The sequence below is a fragment of the Tiliqua scincoides genome, chromosome 10, assembly GCF_035046505.1.
Source record: "Tiliqua scincoides isolate rTilSci1 chromosome 10, rTilSci1.hap2, whole genome shotgun sequence".
NCBI classification, from domain to species: Eukaryota; Metazoa; Chordata; class Lepidosauria; order Squamata; family Scincidae; genus Tiliqua; species Tiliqua scincoides.
The window spans coordinates 445223-467886 of NC_089830.1; the positions used below are offsets into that span (position 1 = coordinate 445223).

Genomic DNA, 22664 nt, shown 5'->3' on the forward strand with positions numbered 1-22664 from the left:
CAAGTGGAGTCAATAAACACCAGCCCCATGTTCCAAAAACTCACTATGAAGTCCAGCTGGTCCTCCCTGACAGCAGAAAGACAGACCCCAGGGGAACCACTAAAGGACCCCAGCTTTTAAAAAGGAGCTCAATCTCTACTGTCAAAGAATAAAGAGGGCAGTGGTCATGTAGCGATCTGACAGTAGTATAAAAACAAATTGATGAGACTTGCAAGCTATTGACAGTAATACAGTAAGAAGACAGTGAGAGATGACGATGGCCCATCAAACAGTGAAGATCTGTGTAATATCTGGATTATAAAATAAATGGTGTGGGCTCCACTTGAGCCAAAGTGAAACACTCTGCTTGTGCCTGATACCCAAAATGTTGCAGAGCAGCTCTTTTGGGGGGGGATCAAAGCCATCAGGAGGTGGGCAGAATCCATTTTTGGCCAAACCACACATAAGGGACAGGGAGGTAAACGTCCTAGACAGGGAGGTAAACCCAGGTGGGGAAAAGAGGAAGAAGGCTACAGTTTTGAAATGAGAGTAGTCAGGCAAGACAGAGAGTGAAAAGCCACATGGGAAAAGGAGTGCAGCAATAATGTTTGGAAATGGATTCAACATGTATAGGTGTGTTCAGGGGGAAGGTCTCTTCTCCCCGATCTGCGCTATGCCCAGCCACTATTGGTAGACTCTGCTGCCTCCACAAGATTGAACTTCTGGTGCTTGAAGCAAGAACTCCAAATGTTGAAGATATTATCATGCTGAACAAGTGACCTTTTACAACTCTAGTGATCTTCTCAAATCTGCTGCCTCAGGCAGGCCCCCCCCCCCCCCGCTAATGGTAAAGCCGGTTCTCTGTGCCAGCCCCAGTGACATGCAAGAAGGTCTTGACCTCCTCTCCCTGCTTTCTCCAGAAGGGACAGTGTTAGCTTCCTTGGGTATTTTGGAGAGTCCCACAAACATTGCTAGCAGTTTGCTTCGCTGCTCATGTTTCCTGGTGTACTCTGATCTTCAGACCTGGTTTGCAGCCACGCTGCTGTCTTTCGGTGCAGTCAGTCGTTGTGCCTGCCCTCCACAGGTGTCCTGGCAGAGCAGTCTTGACTTGCTCTGGAGGAGGAGTGGTCCTGCTCAGCTGAGGGTGTGGCCAGTGAAGACTTTGTGCACGCCCTGGTTGCACCGCCACCATCGGCCTGTCGACATCCAGGGATCCTTTTCAAGAGGTTGCACTTGAGCAGATCTGCTGTCTGGGAGAGGGAGGACTGGGCTTGTTTCAGTCCAGCCCTGGCTAGCCATCAAAGGGCTACTTGCCATCTACATCACATGGTTCTAGCCTTTCCCCCTCACTACTCTCAGCAGCCGCTGTTTGCCACCACCTTAAAAAAATTATTTTATTTTTTCACTGGAGAACCCCCACAAAAATGGAAACTCAAGCATGAGCAACTGTTCAGCAGCCTCCTCTCGGGATGACTCCAACTGGCCATTTTGCCTTGTCCTGGCACTGTGAGACAGTCACGAGTGCTCTCTCCAGTGTGGCATGGAGCCGCTGTGCCCAGCTGAGAAGAGCAGGGCTGAAGGACCTTCCCTTTTCGCAGGAGATCCTGTGACCCAGTCCTGCTGGGTTGTGCCAACTGCTGGCACCAGAAGATGCCTCTGCCCCAGCTCACCTTCCCATCTCTGGCTTCTGGTCTGTCTGACAAGCATTTGTGGGAGTTTGAAGAGTGTTGGGTTTGAAGTGGGTGTTGGATAGTTGGAAACTCTAGATCTTTTTAAATCTAAAATAAGAAACAAAACACCTTTGTGTGCAGCTCTTGCCCCCTTGAGGTTTGCGCAGCTGGTACAACTTGCAGAGAGAAGATCCCTTGCAGGGCTAAGTGTATAATGAAGGCCTTTCTGGGGGAAGTGTGCCCATCTTTGGGGAGGTGTTGTAGGGAGGCCAAAGCGTCGTCTGAGCCTCTTAACGCAGCACTCAAATTTCCATCGCTTTCATTGAACTCTGCTTGCAAGGTCAGAGTTGTCCTCAGAGGCATGTGGGGGACAAATATGGTGCAGCCGCTCCTGCTGGTGTTGGGGGCAGGTGCCAGGACTCCAGCACTTCCCCAGGCCGTGGGAAGCCCAGTGTAATGTCTTCCCTCCTCCCCTGCCTGCTGTCCACATGCTTTCTAGCTAGCCTCCTAACCCCATTCAGTTGTTGTCCTTTTTGTGCAGAATGAATGCTGCCGCCTCCTCCCTGTTTCCCTGCCAGTTCATGCTGGGTGCCTAGAAAGGGCTTTTCTTCCCATTTGGGGATGAATTGGCTTTTAAGCTTGCTGCTCGTCTGCACCTTGCAGTGGTGAATTTGGCCTCTGAGCCAAGCAGCAAGAAGGGCTGGCACTTAATGCAGACGTATCGGGAATCTGGCCTGGGTTTCAAATAGAGGTCTAGGTGCCCCCTGCAGACCTGGCACAGTCCCTTTCTGGTCTGCATGGCGGCTGCACGGCTGGCGCATCTGGAATGGGATCCTGATGTTGATGTTTGTCTAGTGTCAATGCCTGGCGGGTCTCTTGGCAGCTATTAGTGTGGTGGTCCAGTGGCAGCATGTCGGAGTCCCAGGGTAAAGCTGCGAATCCAGACTTCCCCGGTCTCGATTTGGCCTCTGCCGTGAGTTCCCATGAGGCGATCATAGGTAGCGACTGCCTCCGTCTGCTACATTACAGGGATTATCCTGTTGGCTCACCTTGCAGGACTGCTGCAAGGGCATCCCCTCCCCAGCTCTGCATACTGCTGTGAGGCTTCAAACTCTGAGGGCTGGAGAAGAAGCGTTGCCCTCACTCCGAATTAGCTTTCTTAACTCTCATTAATGTCCAGCCAAGCTGGACTGGCCTGTGGTGACAGGGATCTCGCGCTGTGATCCCTGCTTGACGTGGCTAGCAGAGGAAGAAAGCAGCCTGATAGAGAAAGGGAAGCTGCTGCTGCTTTGCAAGGACAGTCCCAGGCCCAGCTGCAAGAGGAGGAGTGTGGGAACCACCTAGCGCAGAATGCGGTCTGCCCAAGCAGCCTTGCAGAGGGGAGCAGGAAGGATTTTGGGACTCTTCCTTGGAGTTCTGGGCTCCGCCAAGCTTCCTTTTTATGCTGAAAATGTTCTGCCGAGCTGATCTGATGCAGCCCACCTTCCTCTTCTGGTGCGCCTGGGACTGCCGCTCTGCAGTGTGCCTAACAAAATGGCAGCAACGTGCACGTAGCTTTAACATGTACTAAAATTTCGATTTTGGTAAAAAAAGTCGTCTTGTACCTTTTAGCAGCCAGAATATTTATTTAGAAGTTAACTTTATATCCGGTTTGTGTGGTGCTAAGAAGGTCCTCAGAAGCTTACAAAATATGTAGAGCAGTTTTGCAGCAAGCCCTCTTATGCACTGGGGAGGAGGAGGCAGCAGGGACAATTAGCTTGACTCCATGTTCGAATCCTGCTGTTCCCGGCTAACCTGGGGCTGGGGCAACAGGTAGAAAGAGCCTGGATTTCCCCCATACTGCCAGTGCTTGCTTCGGAGCAGCCACTTCTTGTTTCCATCCCACTCTCTGGGACTTGATGCTGCCAGCGTCTTCCTAAGCTGCGCCTATTTGCAGCCTCAAAGACTTCACACCTTCCGGAAGAGGGTTTCCTTCCTGTGACAACTCCTGTCTTCTCTGCAGTGAGATACTGGGACTCAAATAGCCACTGTTGTTCATCTGAGAAGCTGTGGGGTGTGAGAAGCACAGCCTGGCTTTGGGTGGAAAGATTTAAACCTGCCTCGTTAGTCCCCCGTGGCCATAGCCGAGGCTTTCCTCAAGATTTCAGCAGGAGAGTCGCTGGATCTGGGCATTGCTCTTTTTCTGTGCCTGGTCAGCAAACACAGACTGGTGTAGGCATGAAAGTGGTCAGAGTCACATCACTCTCTGCAGGCAAAACAGTCCTTGTATGAAGAAGCTGAGCTGGAATGGCAGTTGGACGCCAGGTGGCTGTCCTTGACGCTCTCAGTCATGTCGGGGGGGCCGCCTCCCCACCCAGCTTCAGTAGTGAAGGAAGGAGAGAGGCACAGGCCTGGCAGAGCCAACTGGCAGAGTTGTGTCCACAGCTGACGCTGCCCGTCCCTTGCTGTGCAGGTTATCTGAAGGGCAGGGGAAGTGCCGGTGTGAGAGCGGCTCCCGTCCTGCTCTCCTGTCATGGCTTTTTGCTGCATGACTGTTAGCGCAGCAAGGGCAGCGCGCTGACGTGCTCGGGGCTGCTTGTTCCTTTCTCGGCCCGTGAATTTCAGTATTGCAGAAGAATCTGCCCAAGCCAGTGGCTGCTGCCCGTGTGATGAAGACTGCTAGCCTGTGGTCAGGAAGAGGAGCTGGTGGTTCTGCATGGACATGGTAGTTCTGTTCTGAACGTTGGAGGTGGCTTATTGTTCTGTTGGGGAAGTGACCCAAAGTCAAAGCCAAGCCTCGACCGGGACTGCCAGAAAAATCACAGCTTTGGGAGTTCTCCGGGTCTTTTTAGGCTGGATGTTTTGCAGTTATGGGTGTGAGGCAGAGGCCCAAAGCCTGCAGCTTGTCACAGTTGGTAGGGAATGAGTGCAGTGAAGCTGGTTACAAGTTGCAGAGCCCAGGACTTCTGTGTTGCCTGTACTGGCCTTTTCAGCGTGTGCTTTTGCAGAGCGCCCAGCCTGCGGGCTTTCTCCTGGAAGGCTCACTTTGTGGGATGCCTGTATAAGCCAATGAACATGTTGTCCGACTGGGTTCATGCTGTCTAAAGAGACTGACCCGAGATTGCGCATTCAGAGAAGATGACGTGTTGACAGGATGCAGTCAGCACACTTTCCCTTAAAGTTCTTCAGGGGGTGCGCATGTGATGTCTGCAAAGCCACCAGATGAGAGGACTTGCTGTTTGCTTTCCAGGGCTCCGCTTTTAACGAGCCGTCTGATCGGTGCCTGCCTCAGTCTTGTAACGCAATCATTTGCGCATGCAGGTAGAATAAAACTCAGGGTATCCCTGCTGCCTGAAGGTGAGTCTGTCCTGTGCTTGCTAGCCCTGTCGTGGGTTCTGGCATGCTTGACCTTTGTGTGCAAGTAGCACATGTTGGACTGTGGCCAGAGGTGCAGGGGCGTGATGCCAACCCTGCAGTGACCAGGGTTGTGCCTCACCCTGCAGTGTTTGCCTTGGAAAAATCTGTCTGCTCTAGTCGGAGCTTTTTCCCCCAGGGCAGCATCTGGACAGTGTGGGTGTGCATGTGAAAGGCCTGTCCCGTCCCCCCCACATTCCTGATCTGGAGAAGCTTCTCTTGCAGTACCTGTTTACATACCAGTAATACCGCATCTGTTGGCCCTAAATCCTTCTGGCTCTTGTTGTAGCTTTAACTTGGGGTTCTTCTGACACCCTGTTTTGCAGTGAGCAGATTTTCAAGTGTCCGTCACTCAGGCCCTTCAGCAAAGGCTGCCAGAGATCTGCAGGATGGCTGGCCAGGCCCTTTCTGTCCATGCTTCTCCCCAAGCCGCCTTTTTGTGCCTTCTTCCTGCCCTGGGCCACTGATTTTGCAACTTGTTGTGGAGAACTCTAGGGCTTCTTGAGAACTTACCAAGGCTTCCTCAGTGCAAAGGGAGCTTCCTGGCCTCTGCTGATCTGCCCCTGAAATGCAGAGAGGCCAGAGAGTTTCCCTCTCTTGTTCATTTGCTATTTGGAGCCCCACGGCTTGTGGGGGGGGCAGAATGGAAGAAAAGAACCTGGTGTAACTGCCCAATGTGCAGCAGTGAGGCACAAGCACTGGCAAGTCCTCCCATTTATGCCCCCATGATCTGCATCTGCAAAGACACTCTCATGTATTAAAAATGTGCAGAGGGCTCTCTGAAGGTCAGGCACTTGAAAGGCACTGGAAGTCTTAAAGTGCTGCTATGGGGAGCAGCTCGTTGTGGCCAGAGTAATGAAGGGAGTGGGGGAGGGTCATTGGTCAGGGCCTTATGACTCCGGGGAGCGCATGTGCCCTTAGATAAAGCCACCTTGGGAGCAGCAGTGGCACAGCCAGGGAGCAGCATCGCGTGGCGGGGCAGCCCAATTGATGCCACAGTAAGGGCCACGGCCTCAGTCTGGGAATGGCACAAGTGCTGCCCGTGTCCTAGGAAGCTGTGTGTTTGAACAGAACTAGCAGAGGTGCTGCACTGGGGAGCCTCCTTGTCCTCTTGCCTTGGTGTGTAGATTTGGTGCGCGTTTCTGGGCGTGTGTGTGCTGATTACCAGCTTTGTCCAGGGACCTGGTCACCAAAAGGGGCCACACTTTGTGGAGTAAGGCCAGAAATCTGCTTCTGGAAGGCAGTGTAATGACAGCTGCTGTCAGAGAAGGTTATCACCCCAGCAACTTCCTGTTCTTGATATGTCGATCTGGGCTTGCTCTCTGGTTGTAACCAAATACGGTACACCCTGTAGCCGGCTGAGGAACTGGTCTTTTGATGTGGATGCAAGGGAGTGGCCGGCTGTTGTCTCTGCTCCCTGCAGATCCAGAACCTTGCTGGGAGAGTCCAGAGTCCACCTTCCCAAGGGCCCTGTGCAAAGCCAAGGCTCTGTTCTTCCTGGTGACTTACATTGTAATGCTTCAAGAAAGCAGTAGGAGGTGATGTCTGCGTATCTTCCATGTGCTTCTCTTGTTCTTTGACTATTAAAGCAGTTGGGTTTCTGGGGGGGGGGAACGGAATGGAAAGGGAAAGAAGAACCTGGTGTATCTGTTCTGACCCAGACGCTCTGCCTGTTCCCCTGCTCTGTGCCGCTCAAAGGTGTGTGCTTGAGTTGAGACTGGCAACAATGCGAGTTGGGCCTAAGGCCTGGGTGCTGCGTTTGGGCTGGCGCAGGAGATCTAAATGGCCTCTTCATCCTTGGTAAGTCTTAGGGAGGGGGCTTAGCTCTGCAGGCCAGTGGATTGACTTTCCCTGCAAAGTAGGGGCCTCTGCTGGCACGGACGATGCTACTTCTGGGGCTGAGCCCGCAGTTTCCAAGACTGTCCGATTGCCTCCAGCTTATTTGTTGCAATTGATCGGTTCAGGCTGTGACTACTGACACATCCCCACTATTGATGGGCAGCCACTGGTGGCAGCGCTGAGTGCAGCAGTATCAAAATGGCAACCCCTCTATCCAGTGGCCCCACCGGGACTGCCAGAGGCCTCCTTGGGGAAGGGAAGCAAGGGTAAAGGGACGGCTCTTTTGCTGGCACAGACTGGAGGAGTTCTGCGTAGGGCTTTTCAGCCCGAACCCTATAGCGGAGCAGGGTTCTGCCGGTCCCTCCCACACCTGTCCTGTTCCACCCACTCCCTGCCTCTCCCTGCCAGCTGGAGCTGTTGAACGCTGGCCGGCTCTCCATGTAGCACTGTGGCTTAGCGCCAACGGGCTCTGCCCCAGTGCTGGTGGCCTCTCCTCTCTGGGTGCTACGGACGTGCCTTATGGCATGTCTGCAACATCCAGGGCTGAGGAGGTTTGTGGTGGGCCCTGAGGCAGAGAAGCAACCGGGCCCACAGTGATGAGCCCTGCTGCAGTCCACGGTCGATTGACTGGCACGCCTTGGCCTGATCCGCCGCGCACACTTGGGTGTGACGAGGGGCAGGAGCGCTCTGTGTTCTGTGCACGGCGCGTACTGCAGTGGTGCCGCTCCGCTCCTTGCTTGCTCTTTGCTCTGTACGCGGCAGTGCCACTGTGCTGTGGTGGCTTTTGCCACTGACGGGCCTCTTGTCCCTGCCCGTGTCCAGGTCCCGGCTCCAGGACAAATGCTCCCTGCCAGGTCTTGTGCTTGCTGCAGGGCGGAAAGCCAGGCTTGGGAGTGGTTTCGAAGCCCTTCGGATGAAGCCTGAGCTCCTCTTTTGAAAAAAGAAATGGAAAAGCCGCCCCAGCATGACTGTGGCAGTACCAGCAAGAACACTTGCCGGCCTCCAGCCTTGCCGGGATCCCGGCACAGGTCATGTGTCCTCCCACCTCCCTGCTTCATCAGCTGGCTGAGTGCTGCAAGTGCTCTTGTGGTTATCTGTGGGGAAATTACACAAGTTTCCTCTCTGCTGAAAGTTCCATGAGCTGCCCAAGCAACCAAGGAGGAGCCGCCGGTGCGGCTGTTCGTCGCTCTCGCGCTGGTGCCCATGCTGGGGAGCAGGCGACTGTTGGCCAGCAGGGAGCCCTGCCATGGAAGCCGTGGAGGTGATGATGAGGAGGATGCTCCTGCGCATGAAGGCAAGTGCAGCCTCGCCCTTGGGGTGGAGTCTCTGCTTGCCCAGTCTGGGCACCGAGTGGTCCAGTAGGGATGCTGGGACGGGGGGGGGGAGGCTGCTGACTGATGAGCTGTTGCCCAGCAGTGCAGGGGGCGGAGGGAGATTGACAGGCCCACGGTGGTTGTGGGGTAAGAAGGAACTAGCTGGGCTCTGGGCACTAAGGAAAGCCCCATTTTCCAGACTATGATATAGTGAGGAGGATTTTCTTCTCCAGTCAGAATCTGCTTGTTTTGTCAAGGAAACTAGAGTGGGTGGGGTGATCATGACAGGCAGCTGAGTGGAGCGCAGAGCTACCGGGGGAAGTGTGGGGGGGGGGGGGAGAAGTGTTGCAGCCAGAGCAAGGGAGCATTTCCTCATTCTTGCTCATAGCTCCTTGGCTTGATATGCCAATAGGCGAGCGCCAGGCTTGCCCCCTTGGCCTCTGGGGAATCCTAAGTCAGGGACTAGAGAGCCGGGGGGGGGGGCAGGCGCACCTTGTGTGTGTGTGTGTGTGTGTGTGTATTATTAGCCTCTCTTCCTGAACTACTTTGAGCAGGTCCTTCATGCACATGAAGACTCAGACCAGGATTTGAGATAGTGTTTGAATACTCCGTGTTTTGGATACTTGCACAGATAGCTGAAGAGTTGAAGTTAGATGGCGGTGCTCCTGGTGGCCTGGTGCTGCCCCCCCACCCGTGCCTTGGCATGGCAGCTTGTTGTGCCAGCTCATGAACTCAGAGCTCAGCTGACGTGTAGTCACAGCTGCTCTCAGAGAGGTGCTCAGTGTGCTTCACTACCCCTCACAGTGTCTTTCCAGATGTGGAAGGAGCACTGGAACAAGATCGTGTTTCCAGAATGCTCTGCCTTGGTTGTGTGCAGAAGGCACCTGGTGGAATCACTGGGGTAGTGACGCCCCGGCTCCAGAGGGTCTGGAAGAGCTGCGCTGGTGAAGATCTCCTGAAGAGTCGCTCCCAGTCAGAACAGTGTGCCCGGGTGGACTGATGGTCTGGCTCCGTTTTCAGCAGGGTGGTGTAATTGTGTGCTTCTCTGCACAGCGTGCTGGTCTTGCTCGGAATGGGTCCTGCAACATTTCCAGGCTCCTAGCGGTACATGTTGGAGAGGAATGCAAATACATTCTTGACTTGGAGGTGCCGGTGTGACACGTGGACGCCTAAGGCCTCTGCCCCCCAGGCCTTCTGCTAATGCCCGTGAGCTTGATGACGGTTCAGGCTTTGCAGGGGTCCTGTCACAATTGCCAGGGCTCTCCAAAGGCTTCTGTGCCAGAACCCTCAATACTCTGAAGGAGTCTGTGGAAAGAACTGCAGTGGCTGAGGGAGGATCCAACAGGGAGGAGCTCAGAGCAGAAGCCTCCCGGTGGGGTTGCTGGTTCAGAGCGAGCTGCTGCATGTCTTGGGCTCAGGGCACCAGGTTCAGATTCCCTCTCAACTCTGAGAGCTGCAGGCTGCTTTTCCACCCAAGTGCCCAACACAAGTGTACGAGAAGCACAAATAAGACAGTTCAGTCCAAGGAGAGTGACATGCAAGTTAAAATAAGAGCCCAAGTCAGACAGGGGAGCTTCCTGGCTGGCACGAGGCCAGTTGTGCCATCTCAGCACTGCCGTGATTGCCCCCCACCCATATGCCCCAAAGAGCAGGCTACAAATGTCAGGTGCGTCTTTCACCGGTCACTGTTGCTGCCTTCCCGGCATTGCCGTTGGAACACCCCAAGGCTGGCCAATTTCTGCTTTGTCCTGGGAAGAGCCAGCGCCAGAATGTGCAGCCAGGAAGGGCTGCTGCTTCCAGCCCAGATTGGCCCGTGTTCGGTTTCAGTTTGTGCCATTTTGCAGACTCTGTATTATTTACAAGAGATGAAATGGAACATTCCAACAACTGAAATGCCTCCCCTTTTTGGTTGAAAAACCCCAAAAACAACCCGTTTTGGGCTGTTTCAGCACAAATCTTGTGTTCCAGTTGAGAAAAGGGGGGGCTGCACCTGTCCTCTGCCTTCTCTGTTTCCTGTGGGTCCAGAGTGCATGTCTTAACCGGCTGTCCATCACGGGCACCCCCTTTTAAAACTTGATGCCATTGAAACAGATTTTAACAGAAGTTGGTTCCTGTTCGTCTTCAGACACAAATTAGCATCCTGTTTCCAAAACACTCTGAAAGGCACAGAAGGGGGTTGCAGGAAGGAGGCTGCGCAGCAGGCCTCGGGGGTGGAGAGCTCCAGGTGGAGCAGGCTTTGGACCCCCTGAGGACAAGCCCACTGTGATGTGCAGCAACCCTGTTGCAACCAGCAAGCTGTGGCTTTTCTTGGCGCTGCAAGACAGTCGCTGCTCTCGTCGTCTTCTGGTCTCTGCTCTTGAGAGAGAGTCATGTGGGGAGAGTTGGCGGAACTGGAGTCCTGCAACCATTCCATGCTTCGGTCTGGCACTACCTGCACAAATGCCACTGTACCACCTGAATCCGTTCATGATAGCATCTGCTTGCGCTTACCCATCCTGCGGAGGGCAGACGAGTGCTTCTGGTCTTCCTTCCGTTTGAAATGAACTGGCTCAGGAGGTGCTGGGTTTCCAGCATCTGCAGCTTATGCTCATTGAAGCAGAAGAGGGATGGAGCAGGGAGGCTGCGCGCTGACCTCTCTTTGGTGATCCCGGTCCTGCCGTCTTGCTGAAATGGGCAGCTGGGTGGCCCTCCAATCTGCCCCTGGTCAAAGGGCCTACGTTTGAACCCTCTTGTGGTGGTGAGATCCAGGTGCCTTTCTTCAAGGGTGCACATGTGGCATTCTTGCTCAACATTTGAACTGACACATGGTCTCTGTTGCTGTGCTTAACTTATTGTTTCATCATTGACACCTTTGGGGCTTCATGCAGAGTGAAGAAGAGCAGGAGCCCTTTGGGGCAGCACTTGACCTCAGAGCTGGGAGGGGAAGGAGCAGGAGGCGGCAGAACCAGAAGCATCTGTCAGGCTCAGGTGCCACGCACTTAAGGTTAGTTTCAGCTCCTCCCGAGGCCTGGAGCCAGAGCCTTCCTGGAAAGGTGAATGTTCAGCTGGGATTTGAAGGAAGCAAGAGGAGGAGCTCCCTCCCCCAGAATGCCCAGGAGGCATAAGGGGGCATGGAGTCACTTGGGGAACAGGAGACCCTCAAGAGGGTTGAGGTGGTGGATAGGAAGATGGTGAGATGGCAGGGGGAGGGCTGTGAAGAGAAGGGCAACCTGCAAATGCTGGATCCGGGTGTAGAGAGGAAACTGGCAAAAAGATTCAAGGTGTGTTCCGAGTGACAGAATTCAGAATGACAGGGGAACCTGGCTGAAGTGAGCCAGTGGAAGGGGAAGGTTAGAGAGGGGAAAAGGGGGCTGAGGCACGGACCGGAGCAGGCAGGAATGGCCCGATTCTGGCAGTACCTGCAAAGAGAGGCACAACATGATTTGGAGACCAGTTGAAGGTGTGGAATGAAGTGGGGTGTTGGGTCTGAGACAAGCCAAGATTTGGGGCCTATTGAAGAGGGCGGTTGTTGTTGGAGGGTAAGAGAAGAGCGAGAGGAAACTTGGTAGGAGAAATGAGATGCTCTGCCTTGGACATAATGCGCTTGAGATGGCAGTGAAGGCAGCTCGAGGTGTGGGTTTGGAAGGCAGGTGAGATATGCGCGAGGGAGGCAGAGCCGGGCCTTGCAGCTGTGGGGCGGTGGTGCTGCATGCTCTGGAGTCTTAGGAGGTCATCTGGGGCAGCAGGTGGGGCCGGGAACAGAGCCTCAAGAGAGGAGCAGTGACGGCCCCTGGTGCTGCTTTCAGGGGGTCCTTTTCCCAAGCCAGGCCAACAGATGGGTGGAGGTCTCATGGCCGCTGCCAGCACCTGGCCAGGGCTGGTGAAGCTGCCTCTTGTGCATCTTTGGTCCGCCATGGCTGGCGATGGTGCTGGTGCCTGACTGAGGGCCTTGCCCACCAAAACGCAGCTGCTCTTTCTCAGGGCGTCTGGACAGCCTCACTGCGGCCCCATGAGGCAGGCTGGGCTGCGAGAAGTCAACCAGGGAGCTTCACGCAGGAGTCCAGGTGCAGAGTTGTTGGCTGACAGCTTCTCTCCCTGGAATGGTGCTTGGGGGGCTGTCATGCTGGGAAGTGCTCTTGTGGCTGCCGCTGCTGCTGTGTGGGAAGAGAAGTCCCCACAGCTGGTTCCGGGGGTGCTCCGAGACTTCCTCTCAAGAGTCCTTGTTGCAGGAGGCTTGTGGTTTCTGCAAAAGTGCGGTTGCTCTCTGACCTCCAGAGCTGCAAGAGTGGACAAGGGACTCTCCCCCCCCCCCCCAGCACAGCAGACCTGAGCAGCTCACAGTTTAGTTTCTCTTGTTCTGACACAGCCAGTCTCAGCTGCAGGGGCAGAGATTTTCCACAGTCCGAAAGGGAGAGCACAGAAAAGCAGCTTTGGTGGGCAGCTTATGCAGAAAAGTGTTTCTAAAGTGGCCCCATCAACAACTCCTCTGGCCCTGACCAGGAGCTTGTACCTGCCCCCGTGAAACCACCTCCTGTCCTGCAATTCAGAGCCACACTACCCTCTGTCTTTCTCCTTGCCCAGTGCGTGCCTCACTCTGGCCACCGTATGTGTCCCTGCAAACAGGTCTGCTTCAGAAGAGGATGATGTCCCCGCTCGAATGTGTAACAGCTGCAGGCATGTGACGTGTCCCTAGCGCTTGTGGTCATTTGAAACAGTGTTTTTGGGGGGGGGGGGGGGGAGTGTGGCACAAACAGCCCTAGAATTCTGCTTGAGAATATCTGCATCCAGGACAGCCTGAGCACCGTCTTTGGAGTAGAACAAGATCTTGTGTATATGTGGTGGTGAAGTGTTCAAGCTTCTGCCCACAGTCACGGGGAGCAGGCATTGCTTTTAAGCCACAGCAGAACTTCTATGTGGCAGCATGTCCACTTGCAGGCAGATGCAGGTGAGCTGTGGGAGTGACGTGCCCCTCTCTTGCCCGGGGGTGGTGAGTATCCCAACCCCTTGTTTCTAGTCTGAGCGAATAAGTCATGTGTCTCTCCTGTATGTAATGCTGAAGTGTGGACACCTGACTCTGCAGAGCACAGAACTTCCCAGACCGTCTCCAGCGGGGAGCAGGTTGCCCCGCAGATTCTGGAACTCCCTTCAAGGCGGCCGGCCTGCTTGGTACTGGACCTTTGGCACTATTCTGTGCGTTCCCCAAATGCAGGTTGCCACCCAGAGTGGTACTGAGACCCCTGGCGACTGAAGGCCCAGGCAGAGAATGCCTGGGCTGTGGCATGGAGAGGTGCCAGCTGTGCAGTCTCAGAAGGCATGGGAGGAGGGCACCAGGAGCCTCAGAAGGCAGTATGCAGACAGGTCCGTCCGTAGGTTGTCCACAGCTTATATACAAGTCCTGTATAAACCTGCCACCGTTTGGCTGGCAGAGCTCTGTGGATTCTGCTTCTGTGGTCACAGAGCAGCACTGCCTCTTGTGCCTGTGTGTGTGACCTAAAGTTGCCTCCTCTACTGCCTAGTCGCATTTTGGCCAGGAAGGGAATGGCAGAGAAGGGCGCTTTCCAGTTGGTCCTCTCCAGCAACTTGCATGGAAAGCTGAAAACCGAGGAGGCCGTCTTCACTGCTGTGCTCCCCGAAGTGGCCTCATGTATGTTAAGCTTTCCACCAGACTAGGCTTCTGCCATTCCCCAGCCGCTGCCCCCCTTTCTCTGGACTCCGTGTGCTTTCATGCAAAGAAATATGACCTCTGCATTTCATGCAGGTGATGAAGTGGCTTCCTCTAGGCCAGAGGTCTCCAAACCCCAGCCTGGGGCCAGATGCGACCCGCAATAAGCCTCTGTTTGCCTGCAACAAGCCTCTGGCCCCCTGCAAGCCTCTGGCCCGCTCAGCCCACTCGACCCGAGTGGTGCCCCACTTGCGTCTGGAGGGTATTCTGAGGGCTGCTGAGGCCGTGCGCCTCCCCTCAGAACGCCTTCTAAATGCCTAAAAACATCACTTCCTGGTTTTCCTGAGGATTTCTCTTTCTAATGTATGTATTTAAATTTTACATTTAAAATTTATTTATTTTTCTGGCCCTCATCAGCATGCCAGATGTTTGATGTGGCCCTCTGTCCTAAAAGTCCAGCCCATGTCATGTGCTTTGCTTTTCAGGGTGCCTCAAGACCTTTCACTTGCTGCTCCAGACTTATCACAGCTGCCATTCCCCTGGAAGTGGTTAGAATATCCTAGATGCTGAATTCAGAGCCAGACAATCCGTTCTGAAGATCTGTGGCATTCACAGCCTGGCTGTTCCTGGTTTTTTCCCCCATCCCCAAAGGATAACTGTTGTTGTTGTTGTTCTGCAGGCAAAGCGGGACCCCACTTGGCTCGAGAGAGACTCAGACTCGGCAGACAAGGTAAGGACTGTGTGCTTGCAGAGCCCCTGCGTGGGGGAGAGTCTTGGCTTGTTTGTGGCCTCCTCCTGACGCATGAGCAGATGCAACAAGTTGGGCAGATTTCCTTTGGTTGCAGGGCTTGAATTGGGCAAGTGTAGGCTTGTGCTCTTCCCTCCCTTCTGAGGCCAGACAGTCCTGGTGCTGTTGATTCTGTCGGTGAGCCACAGGACTTGGGTGTTGGAATCTGGGACTCGGAACAGAAGGTTGGAGGGGATTCAGATGTTTGCCTGCAAGTTCGCCTGCAAGCCAAGACAGGAGATGCTCTTTCAGTGACAAGCAGACTGGAGGTTTGCAACTGATGTCTGTAAAATCATCTCTGTTTTGAGGAATACAGCAGGGGTCACAAAATGCCAGTTTGTGTCTGTGCTTTGACCATCTTTGGACACCCTTCTGAGGGCAATTTGACCTTCGAAAAATCATGCTTGGGATGCAGTCAGGTCACACTGACTATCTGCTGCCTCTGGGTTCAGCAGCCGTCTGCCTGACCTGAATCTCAGTCGCAAGACTCCAGGGAGTGGCAGCAAGAGGCATGGATCTTGTTTTCTTGGAGGCTCCCAGAGGCATCTGGTGAGTCACCATGAGATGCCTGTAGCTGAATCAGGTGGGCCCTTGGCCTGATCCTGCAGGGCTCTTCTTACGTTGCTCTGAAATGGTGCCTGCACCTCCTGCCATTGATGGGCCTCCCCATTGGGGGCAGCTGGAGGGCCACTGTGGGGACCAGCAGGATGCTGGGCAAGAGAGGCCCCTGTGAAACTCCACTCCACTTCTTATGCTGACTTCTGAAGAAGGGGATCTTTTCAAACTGCCTGTTCAGTGGCTGTGTTGCCTGGCAGTGTGTGGGAGTGACTGAACTGTAGGCACATAGAAGTCCTGATTGAGTGGTGTCTGTTCCCTGTGCAGGCGACTTGGGGTGCCACAGAAGACTGACAGCTTCTAAGTCCTTGGAGAGAGTAAAGGGCGCAGAAGAGCAGTGTTCTTGAGGAAAGGCTGACGCAGTTGGCAAGGAGGGGGTGTAGCTTGCTGCTATTTTTTTTTAAGCTCTGGAAAGGATACCAGGAAAGAAGGTTCAGTGTGCAGGCAAAAGAGGAGGAGTTTGCAGCTGTGGCGAGGGGAAGGAAGTCAGAGGGCTTTGCATGGGAATGATGCAGAATTTCCCTTCCAGTATTCTTTGTTGGCCCACCAAGTAGTGCATTTGGCTCTGAGGATTTTAGCAAGGGCACCAGCTTTCAGGGAAGACTGGGATTACCCACTCTGCTTCTGGAGCAAATAAAGCCCTTCCTGGGGTGCACATTCAAGTTTCCTGTGGGTGTCACACGGAACCTCTTCCACCTGGTGCACCTCAGAAGGGCCGCAGTACTTGTCGCTTGGTCGTGGAAGTGCCAAGGCCACTCTTCGCATCGCGCTTTTTGCAGTACCTGCAGCTGGCTTCTGTGGTGTGGGGTCAGGCCTGCCGATATCACCGTGATTGCAGAGAAGGGTGGGGTGGGAGGGATGTAGCAAGAGAGATTTCTGAGAGCCTGTCAGTTAAACCAGGCCAGGGCAAGTTGGAGGAGAGGCTTTGCCTTGTGTTTTGAACATAAAAAGTGAAACTAGTACAAAGAAGGTGCGTAAAGTGAACTCAACCACAGGGAGGGCAGGAAGCTCTGTGTTCTTTAAACCTGCCTTGTGCTGGAGGCTCAGCTGCCTCCACACTTCCGCTGGCTTATCCCCTGTGAAGCAGTGTGAGCTCCAGCTGTTGGGTGCGCGTGCAGCTGCCAGCCATGTTCCCTCAGGACCCCTGTGGTTCTGGTGGCTGGTGATGTGCCGTTTGGCCTGGAACGGGACAATGGACGTGGCCAAGAAACCCAGGCTCCCTCGCATCTTCGCCTTCCTCTCGCTGTGGCTGCACGGGAAACAGCGAACAGAGCCTTGCAGCCTCCCACGGCTTCCCCCCAGCACCTGCAGCACTCCGGTCAGTACTCCTGGATGGGCGCGTGGCGGGCGGGCTGCTGCAGCTGCGTGTGCCGGCATCAGCCATGGTGCTGTTTCCCGGGTGGGGGCCTCTTTTCTTTTTAGGCAGTTCGTCAAAGGAACTCCGAGCTGCGTTGCAGGACTCTAGGCAGTCCCTAGTGATGCACCTCTGCCCTTTGCTGCGTGGGTCTGGAGGCAGATGGTGCAGCGTAGCTGAAGCGGAGGCAGTCTGGTTCTGACCAGGCGACTTCCTGGAAGGAAAAAGGGTCAGACGTGGATGCGTCAGGAATAAACATGACTTAAGTCATTGTAAGGACAAGGCAGACCTGGGCATCTGTGTCGTGCCTTCCAAGTGCAGAGAGTGCTTTGTGTGGGTCTCTTGGTGTTGTCCTGACAACAATTCTGCAAAGTAAGAAAATAGTACTATCTCCGTATTGCAGCTGTGAAGACTGAGGCCAAAAAGGAGTCCCAGTCTTGTAACTCTGTGGCAGAGGGAGGCTGGGCTGGGGAAGTCCTGATCCACAGCTTGGCCACCACCTCCATGCTGGCATCCTTTGTACTTGAGTGCTTGTGCAGACAAGTTCCTTGTCCTTTCTGGAGCCAATGTGACAGTGACCTGGTACCTAAAGTAATCTGCTAAGCCAGGCTGCTGGCAGTGTGTGCACTGAACTTTTCAGCTGCTGCAGGCAGAAAACCTCTTGGCAGAGGCTGCACAGTGCTTGGCTTCTTGTGCATTGTGAGGCTCTTTGTTTTTCATGACTTCTCTGGTGCTTGCGAGTCACGTGTTGCGTTGGACCACTTGTGCAGTGGAGGCCACCTCAGCATCTGCTTGGGGCACTGAGTTTGCTCTGGTCATTTCAAGCCCTGGTGTGTGGCCGTCTGGTCTGGATCTGGTGCCTGGTGGAATTGGACACCCATTTTAAAGGCTCTTTTCTCCTCTAGTGGGTGCTTCGTTAATCCAAAAGGGCTGGTTCACTCTGATTGATAGGAATGGCCTGCGTGTGTGGATGGGCCGCCCAAGGTGGAACTTGCATGTCTCTCCAACTCACCTCGGATGTTTCGTATCCATTCACACACCAGCAGGTTACGGTCCTCAAGCACAGAGGGATGTGCGTGCTTGCGTGAACCAGGCCAAAGAGACAGGATCAGGGGGGCCTAATCCTATGCCTGTTTCCCACCGAGTTTGGTGGTAAGCATGAACAGGTTGCCCCCTTTATTGGGATTCTCACCTTCAAGGGTCCTGGGTGGTTGTGTGCCTGAGTGCTAGTTAAGGCACTGGTGGGACTGTTGCTGAATTACCAGGAAGATGCCTCACTGACCTGGAGTTCAGTTTCCATTCTGGTCATGGGGGTGGAGAGGGAGAGAGCATGCAAAGCTACAAGGGGCAGGAAAGCCTACCATCCTGAGGGCCGACCTGTGGCTTTCTCAGAGTGCCCTTTCCAAGCAGTGCCTGCCTTAGAGTAGCAATGAACAAGCTGCACGTCCTCGGGGGTACTTGGTCTAGGGGCCAGAAGTCACGCAGCCGGGTTCCCTCTCTGGTGCTGGGCCTTGGCAGGCTGTGCTGGTGGGACAGTCAGTGTCACAGAGGTGACGAGCTCTTGTCCCTGGTTGGGGAGAGGCACTGAGGACAGCGGGGTGGATGTGCTTCCCAAGAGCTGGCAGCAGCCCTTTGCCATTCTTGCCTGGCATGAAATGTGTGTGGCACCCTGTTTCTGAGCAGGAGCCCCGTATGCAGAACCGAAAGGGATGCCGCAGTAACACCTGGAACGCACTACTCTCTGCCCCCCCGGGACGGAGTGCCCAGCTCTTCCTTGGCATGCAGAGAATTTGTAGTTTGATTCCCGCTATTGCCAGGTGAAGGAGGGGAGCAGGTGGCAGTGGCTGCCAGGAGGCCCAGCGGCGCCTCTTCCTGCCACTGCTGGAGCTGAACAGATGGCCGGCAGCCCTGCTTGGTGCTTTCGAAGTGCCAGCCACATTACTGTGTTTTGCAACAAACAAGGGTGTTTGCTGTGGGGTGGTGGTAATTTTGGCGGCACAAACATTCACACTAGTTGCAGCCAGCCAAAAAAACAGTGGAAGTGGCTGGCAAAATGTGCTGCACTGCTTGCTGACTGCGCCTGGGGAGGGGAGCAGGAGCGAGCGTGGGCAGATGGCAGGGGTGCAGGCAGCAAGGATTTGCAAGCTGCTCGCCCAGTCCTGCTGCCAGCAGAAGGACATGGGGGCGAGAACAAGAGTCTGGTGGCCTGTAAGACTGGCAGGTGTATTGAGGCAGGGGCTTTGCGAGGGGTGGCCACACGGCGGCTCTCAAGGCAGCTGATGTGCTGCTAAGTTCCTTTTTGCATCACAACTAACAGAAAGGTTAAATAAGAAGTTTTCCAGCTTTATAATTATTTACCAGATGTAAACCGAGAGCTCACTGGATTGAAACTTAAGTTTAATGTCCACGTGAAGCACAGGGGAGCCTCCTCGTCCACGGACCCCGTAGCCGCAGCTTCACTCTGCTGCCCCCTGGGCCTCCTCCGGAGGTGAGCTCTGCTTCCTCTGACTAGAGACTTTTCTTGACTCCAAGAGTCAGTCTGAGCCTGACGGAGGCTGCAGTCGGATGTGCGCAGCCTTTGCTGGGCTCCAAAGATCCTCTGGAGGGGAGGAGAGGGGAGTGGAAGGTGGGGGGGGCGTTCCCTGGTTTCTGTGGTTTCATGTCACCCCCGTGGATACTGGGGCACGCCTATATGTTTCAGAACATAAAAGCTTCATAAATGTTGTGACTCTGAAACGTCTCTCTTGCATCTGTCAAACATCTGTAGTTTATTGTATGTGGCTCTTACGGTAAACAATATATAGATGCATACATCTGCTGCGCCCGATCCTGGATGACCTCGCCTGTGGCAGACTTCAGAGGGGCAAAGGTGATTCTCGGCATCACCTGGCAGGGCAAAGTTCCAAACAACCCAGTCCTGGAACGTGCTGGAACCCCTAGCATGTATGCACTGCTGAAACAGAGACGCCTGCGTTGGCTCGGTCATGTCGTGAGAGTGGATGATGGCCGGATCCCAAAGGATCTCCTCTATGGAGAACTCGTGCAAGGAAAGCGCCCTACAGGTAGACCACAGCTGCGACACAAGGACATCTGCAAGAGGGATCTGAGGGCCTTAGGTGTGGACCTCAACAAGTGGGAAACCCTGGCCTCTGAGCGGTCTGCTTGGAGGCAGGTTGTGCAGCATGGCCTTTCCCAGTTTGAAGAGACACTTGGCCAACAGTCTGAGGGTAAGAGGCAAAGAAGGAAGGCCCACAGCCAGGGAGACAGACCAGGGACAGACTGCACTTGCTCCCAGTGTGGAAGGGATTGTCACTCCCGAATCGGCCTTTTCAGCCACACTAGACGCTGTTCCAGAACCACCTTTCAGAGCGCGATACCAGAGTCTTCCGAGACTGAAGGTTGCCAACATAGATGCATACAAAGGGAAGGGGCGAAGATGTGTACAGAAGTGGGGGGGGATTGACCAGAAGGCTCAACAGTGAAAGAGGCAAATGTGCCCTGTTCCTGCCGGTCACAAATGCAGCTGGGAATCAGGCAAGGGTGCGAGTGGCATCAGCCAGTCAGAAGGCACAGTGTGATGGTTTCTGGGGCTGGAGGGCTTGTCTGCGGGGGAGTGCCTGTCCCTTGATGGCTGCAAGGCTGAGGGGTGACTCTGTTGTGGAAGCGAATCTGAGCAGGCAGAACTCCGTAGCAGTGCCTGAACAGCAGTGCCGCAGTGTGAAGCTGGAGCTCTCACGTGCAGGACCCCCGAGTGTCAGGCAGCAGTGCAGACTGTGAGGCTCTCCTCCCAGAAGTGGCGCCTCTCAGTGTCAGGAGTTTTTTAGACGGGGAGCTGCTCTGCTTTGTTGCTCCCCACCCCGCAGTGTGAGGTGGTGCGGTTGAGGCAGATGCTGCCGCATGATGTGCTGTATGATGCGCTTCTGCTCTCACAGTTCAGCTGCCTGTCTTTGAGATGGGAAGACCTGAGGCAGCCCTGTCAGGGGGAGCCACTTGGAACAGAGCAAACTGGTGCCACTCACACCTAGGACTGGTTGGCCAGCTGGAGGAGTCTGTTGCCCACTCCACAGGCAGTCCAGCGGTCAAGTGTGACTCCTTCCCTCTTTCCATTCATTTGCTGGTCCCCTGTGCGGCCTTGAATTGATAGTGGTGTTGGCGGCCTGTGACTAGGGAGACGCCCCAAGCCCTTCTCTCCTGGCAGCATTTTACGTGGTGGTCGACCAGTCACTCACCTTATTCCCAGGGCTGGGGGAAAGTAAGTGGACCACACAAGTGTATCTCTGCCTGTCTGAGTTGTGAGGTTTCTGCTGCTGTTGGAGGCATTTGCTCCCCAGAAGCTGAAGTGGGACAAGCCTGTGCATCCTTCCTCTCGCACAGCTAAACTCTTTCTCTCCCTCACTGCACTCCTGGCCTCCCTGGCAGGGGGTGAGGAGGAACTCTGGGTGGCTCCTTGCCCTGCTGTTGCCACCTTCAAGGATTTGCCTCGGGAGTGGCAAATCTTCTACAACTTCGCTGGCACCAAAAGCCAGAGCTGTCCAAGACCAGCTGCTCCTGAACTTGTGCCTGCATCTTCTTCCCAGGCTGGCATTTTCCCAGGTGCTCCAGTTGTTTTCCAGCACCTATACCCTCGCTTAGTGTGGGCAGCTCACTCTAGGCGTACAAAGTAGGATTTGCACACTGCACTTGTTCAGTCTTCTCCTCAGATGCACGTGACCAGCTCAAGGGCCACAGTGTCTCGTTTTCTTGTAGCTCACAGTGAAACGGGCAGGCCCCCAGCAGGCTTGCCACGTGCACAGGGATCCTGCCCCTTGATTCTCAGGCCAGCTTGGTCTTGCGGTGTCCTTCTGAATGTAGGGAATGAGGGTGGGGGGCTGCAGTCTCTTTATACCTCCGAAACAACATGAAGAGCAACCTAACAAGTTGATGAAAGGGAGTCAGTAAACGACCTGTCCATTTCTTTCTGTCCTTGTGCAATATTGGTTGCTTGTGCTGTTTCTACTTTTCCCAGTCAGGGCAGTATATTGCCTTGCAGAGGGTCAAACAGGAAGGCCTAATCTGCCCTGGTTCCTTCTTATTCAGGCTGGGCTCCAACACTCCCCCCCCCCTCTCCACAGGCTGCAAGCTTATCACTGCAACCTGATGAGTCCCACAGTTCCCTGCCAGTGAGCATGATTACTTCCTTGGTTGAGGTTGTAGGGTCCAGCAGCAGTCTGAAGGGGGTGGGTGGGAGGGGGGTCTTATGACCACCTTTGCAAACTGTGCCCACTGCAGGTGAGCTGGAGGCCTCCTGATCTTGACCAAGACTTGCCACCCCAGTTGGTGACTGAGTGAATGTGATTCGTGTTGCGTCTTCAGTATCTCTTGGCTTTTGATGTTGACTTAATGACGGGGGCCTCAGCATGTGGGGGGAGAATCAAAATCCCGTGAGAGTTCTGTGATCCTGTCTCCCAAGTCGAGTGAGCGTTTTTAGTTGGTAAGGGAATCATCCTGAGTTTTCAAGAGCTTAGAACATTGAGTTGCATCCTCCTGTTAAGTTTGTGGGTCCTGCTGAACGTGTGGCTTTTTTCCTCCCGTTTCAGAATGAAGGCTCTGTTCAAGAATTCACCATCACGTGCCTTGTGAAAGACGGATCCAAGAAGGCAGATCCATCGCAGTTTCAGCTTCTTAAAGTCCTGGGACAAGGTTCTTTTGGCAAAGTGAGTTCACCTCTCTTGGTCCCTCAGTAAGCTGCAGAAGAGCGTGCCTGGGTGCGTCTGTCTAGCAGTGACCACCTCTCATAACCAGGACTCTTTATATTCCTTCCACATCAAAGCAACGCAGATGTCACTGTACCAGACCTTTGCACACTGTTCTTGTGACTTGGAAGCAGTCACCTGCCGAGCACGGTGCTCATCAGAAGGAATCCCCTGCAGGGGCGGCCCATCCTGGGACATGGTGATGCGGGTTGCGTCGGTGGCAGATTGTAGAGGGGGCTGAGAGGGCGGTGGGTTTGGAGCACCCTTCGCCCACATCTGCCAGACCTCCCTCCAGCCCGCTGTAGCATGACTTGTGCTGATCTGCTCTCTGCCACTAAAAG

The 22664-nt window shown here is 54.5% G+C and overlaps 1 protein-coding gene across 1 annotated transcript in view; it reads left to right on the forward strand.

The window, feature by feature from the left end:
• Positions 1–22664, forward strand: part of RPS6KA1 (ribosomal protein S6 kinase A1) — a 59943-nt gene that overhangs the window by 15696 nt on the left and 21583 nt on the right. The window contains exons 3-4 of the mRNA XM_066639042.1: positions 14515–14565; positions 22168–22284. Of these exons, the coding sequence (XP_066495139.1) occupies positions 14515–14565; positions 22168–22284 (168 nt within the window). The remainder of the gene's footprint in view (positions 1–14514; positions 14566–22167; positions 22285–22664) is intronic.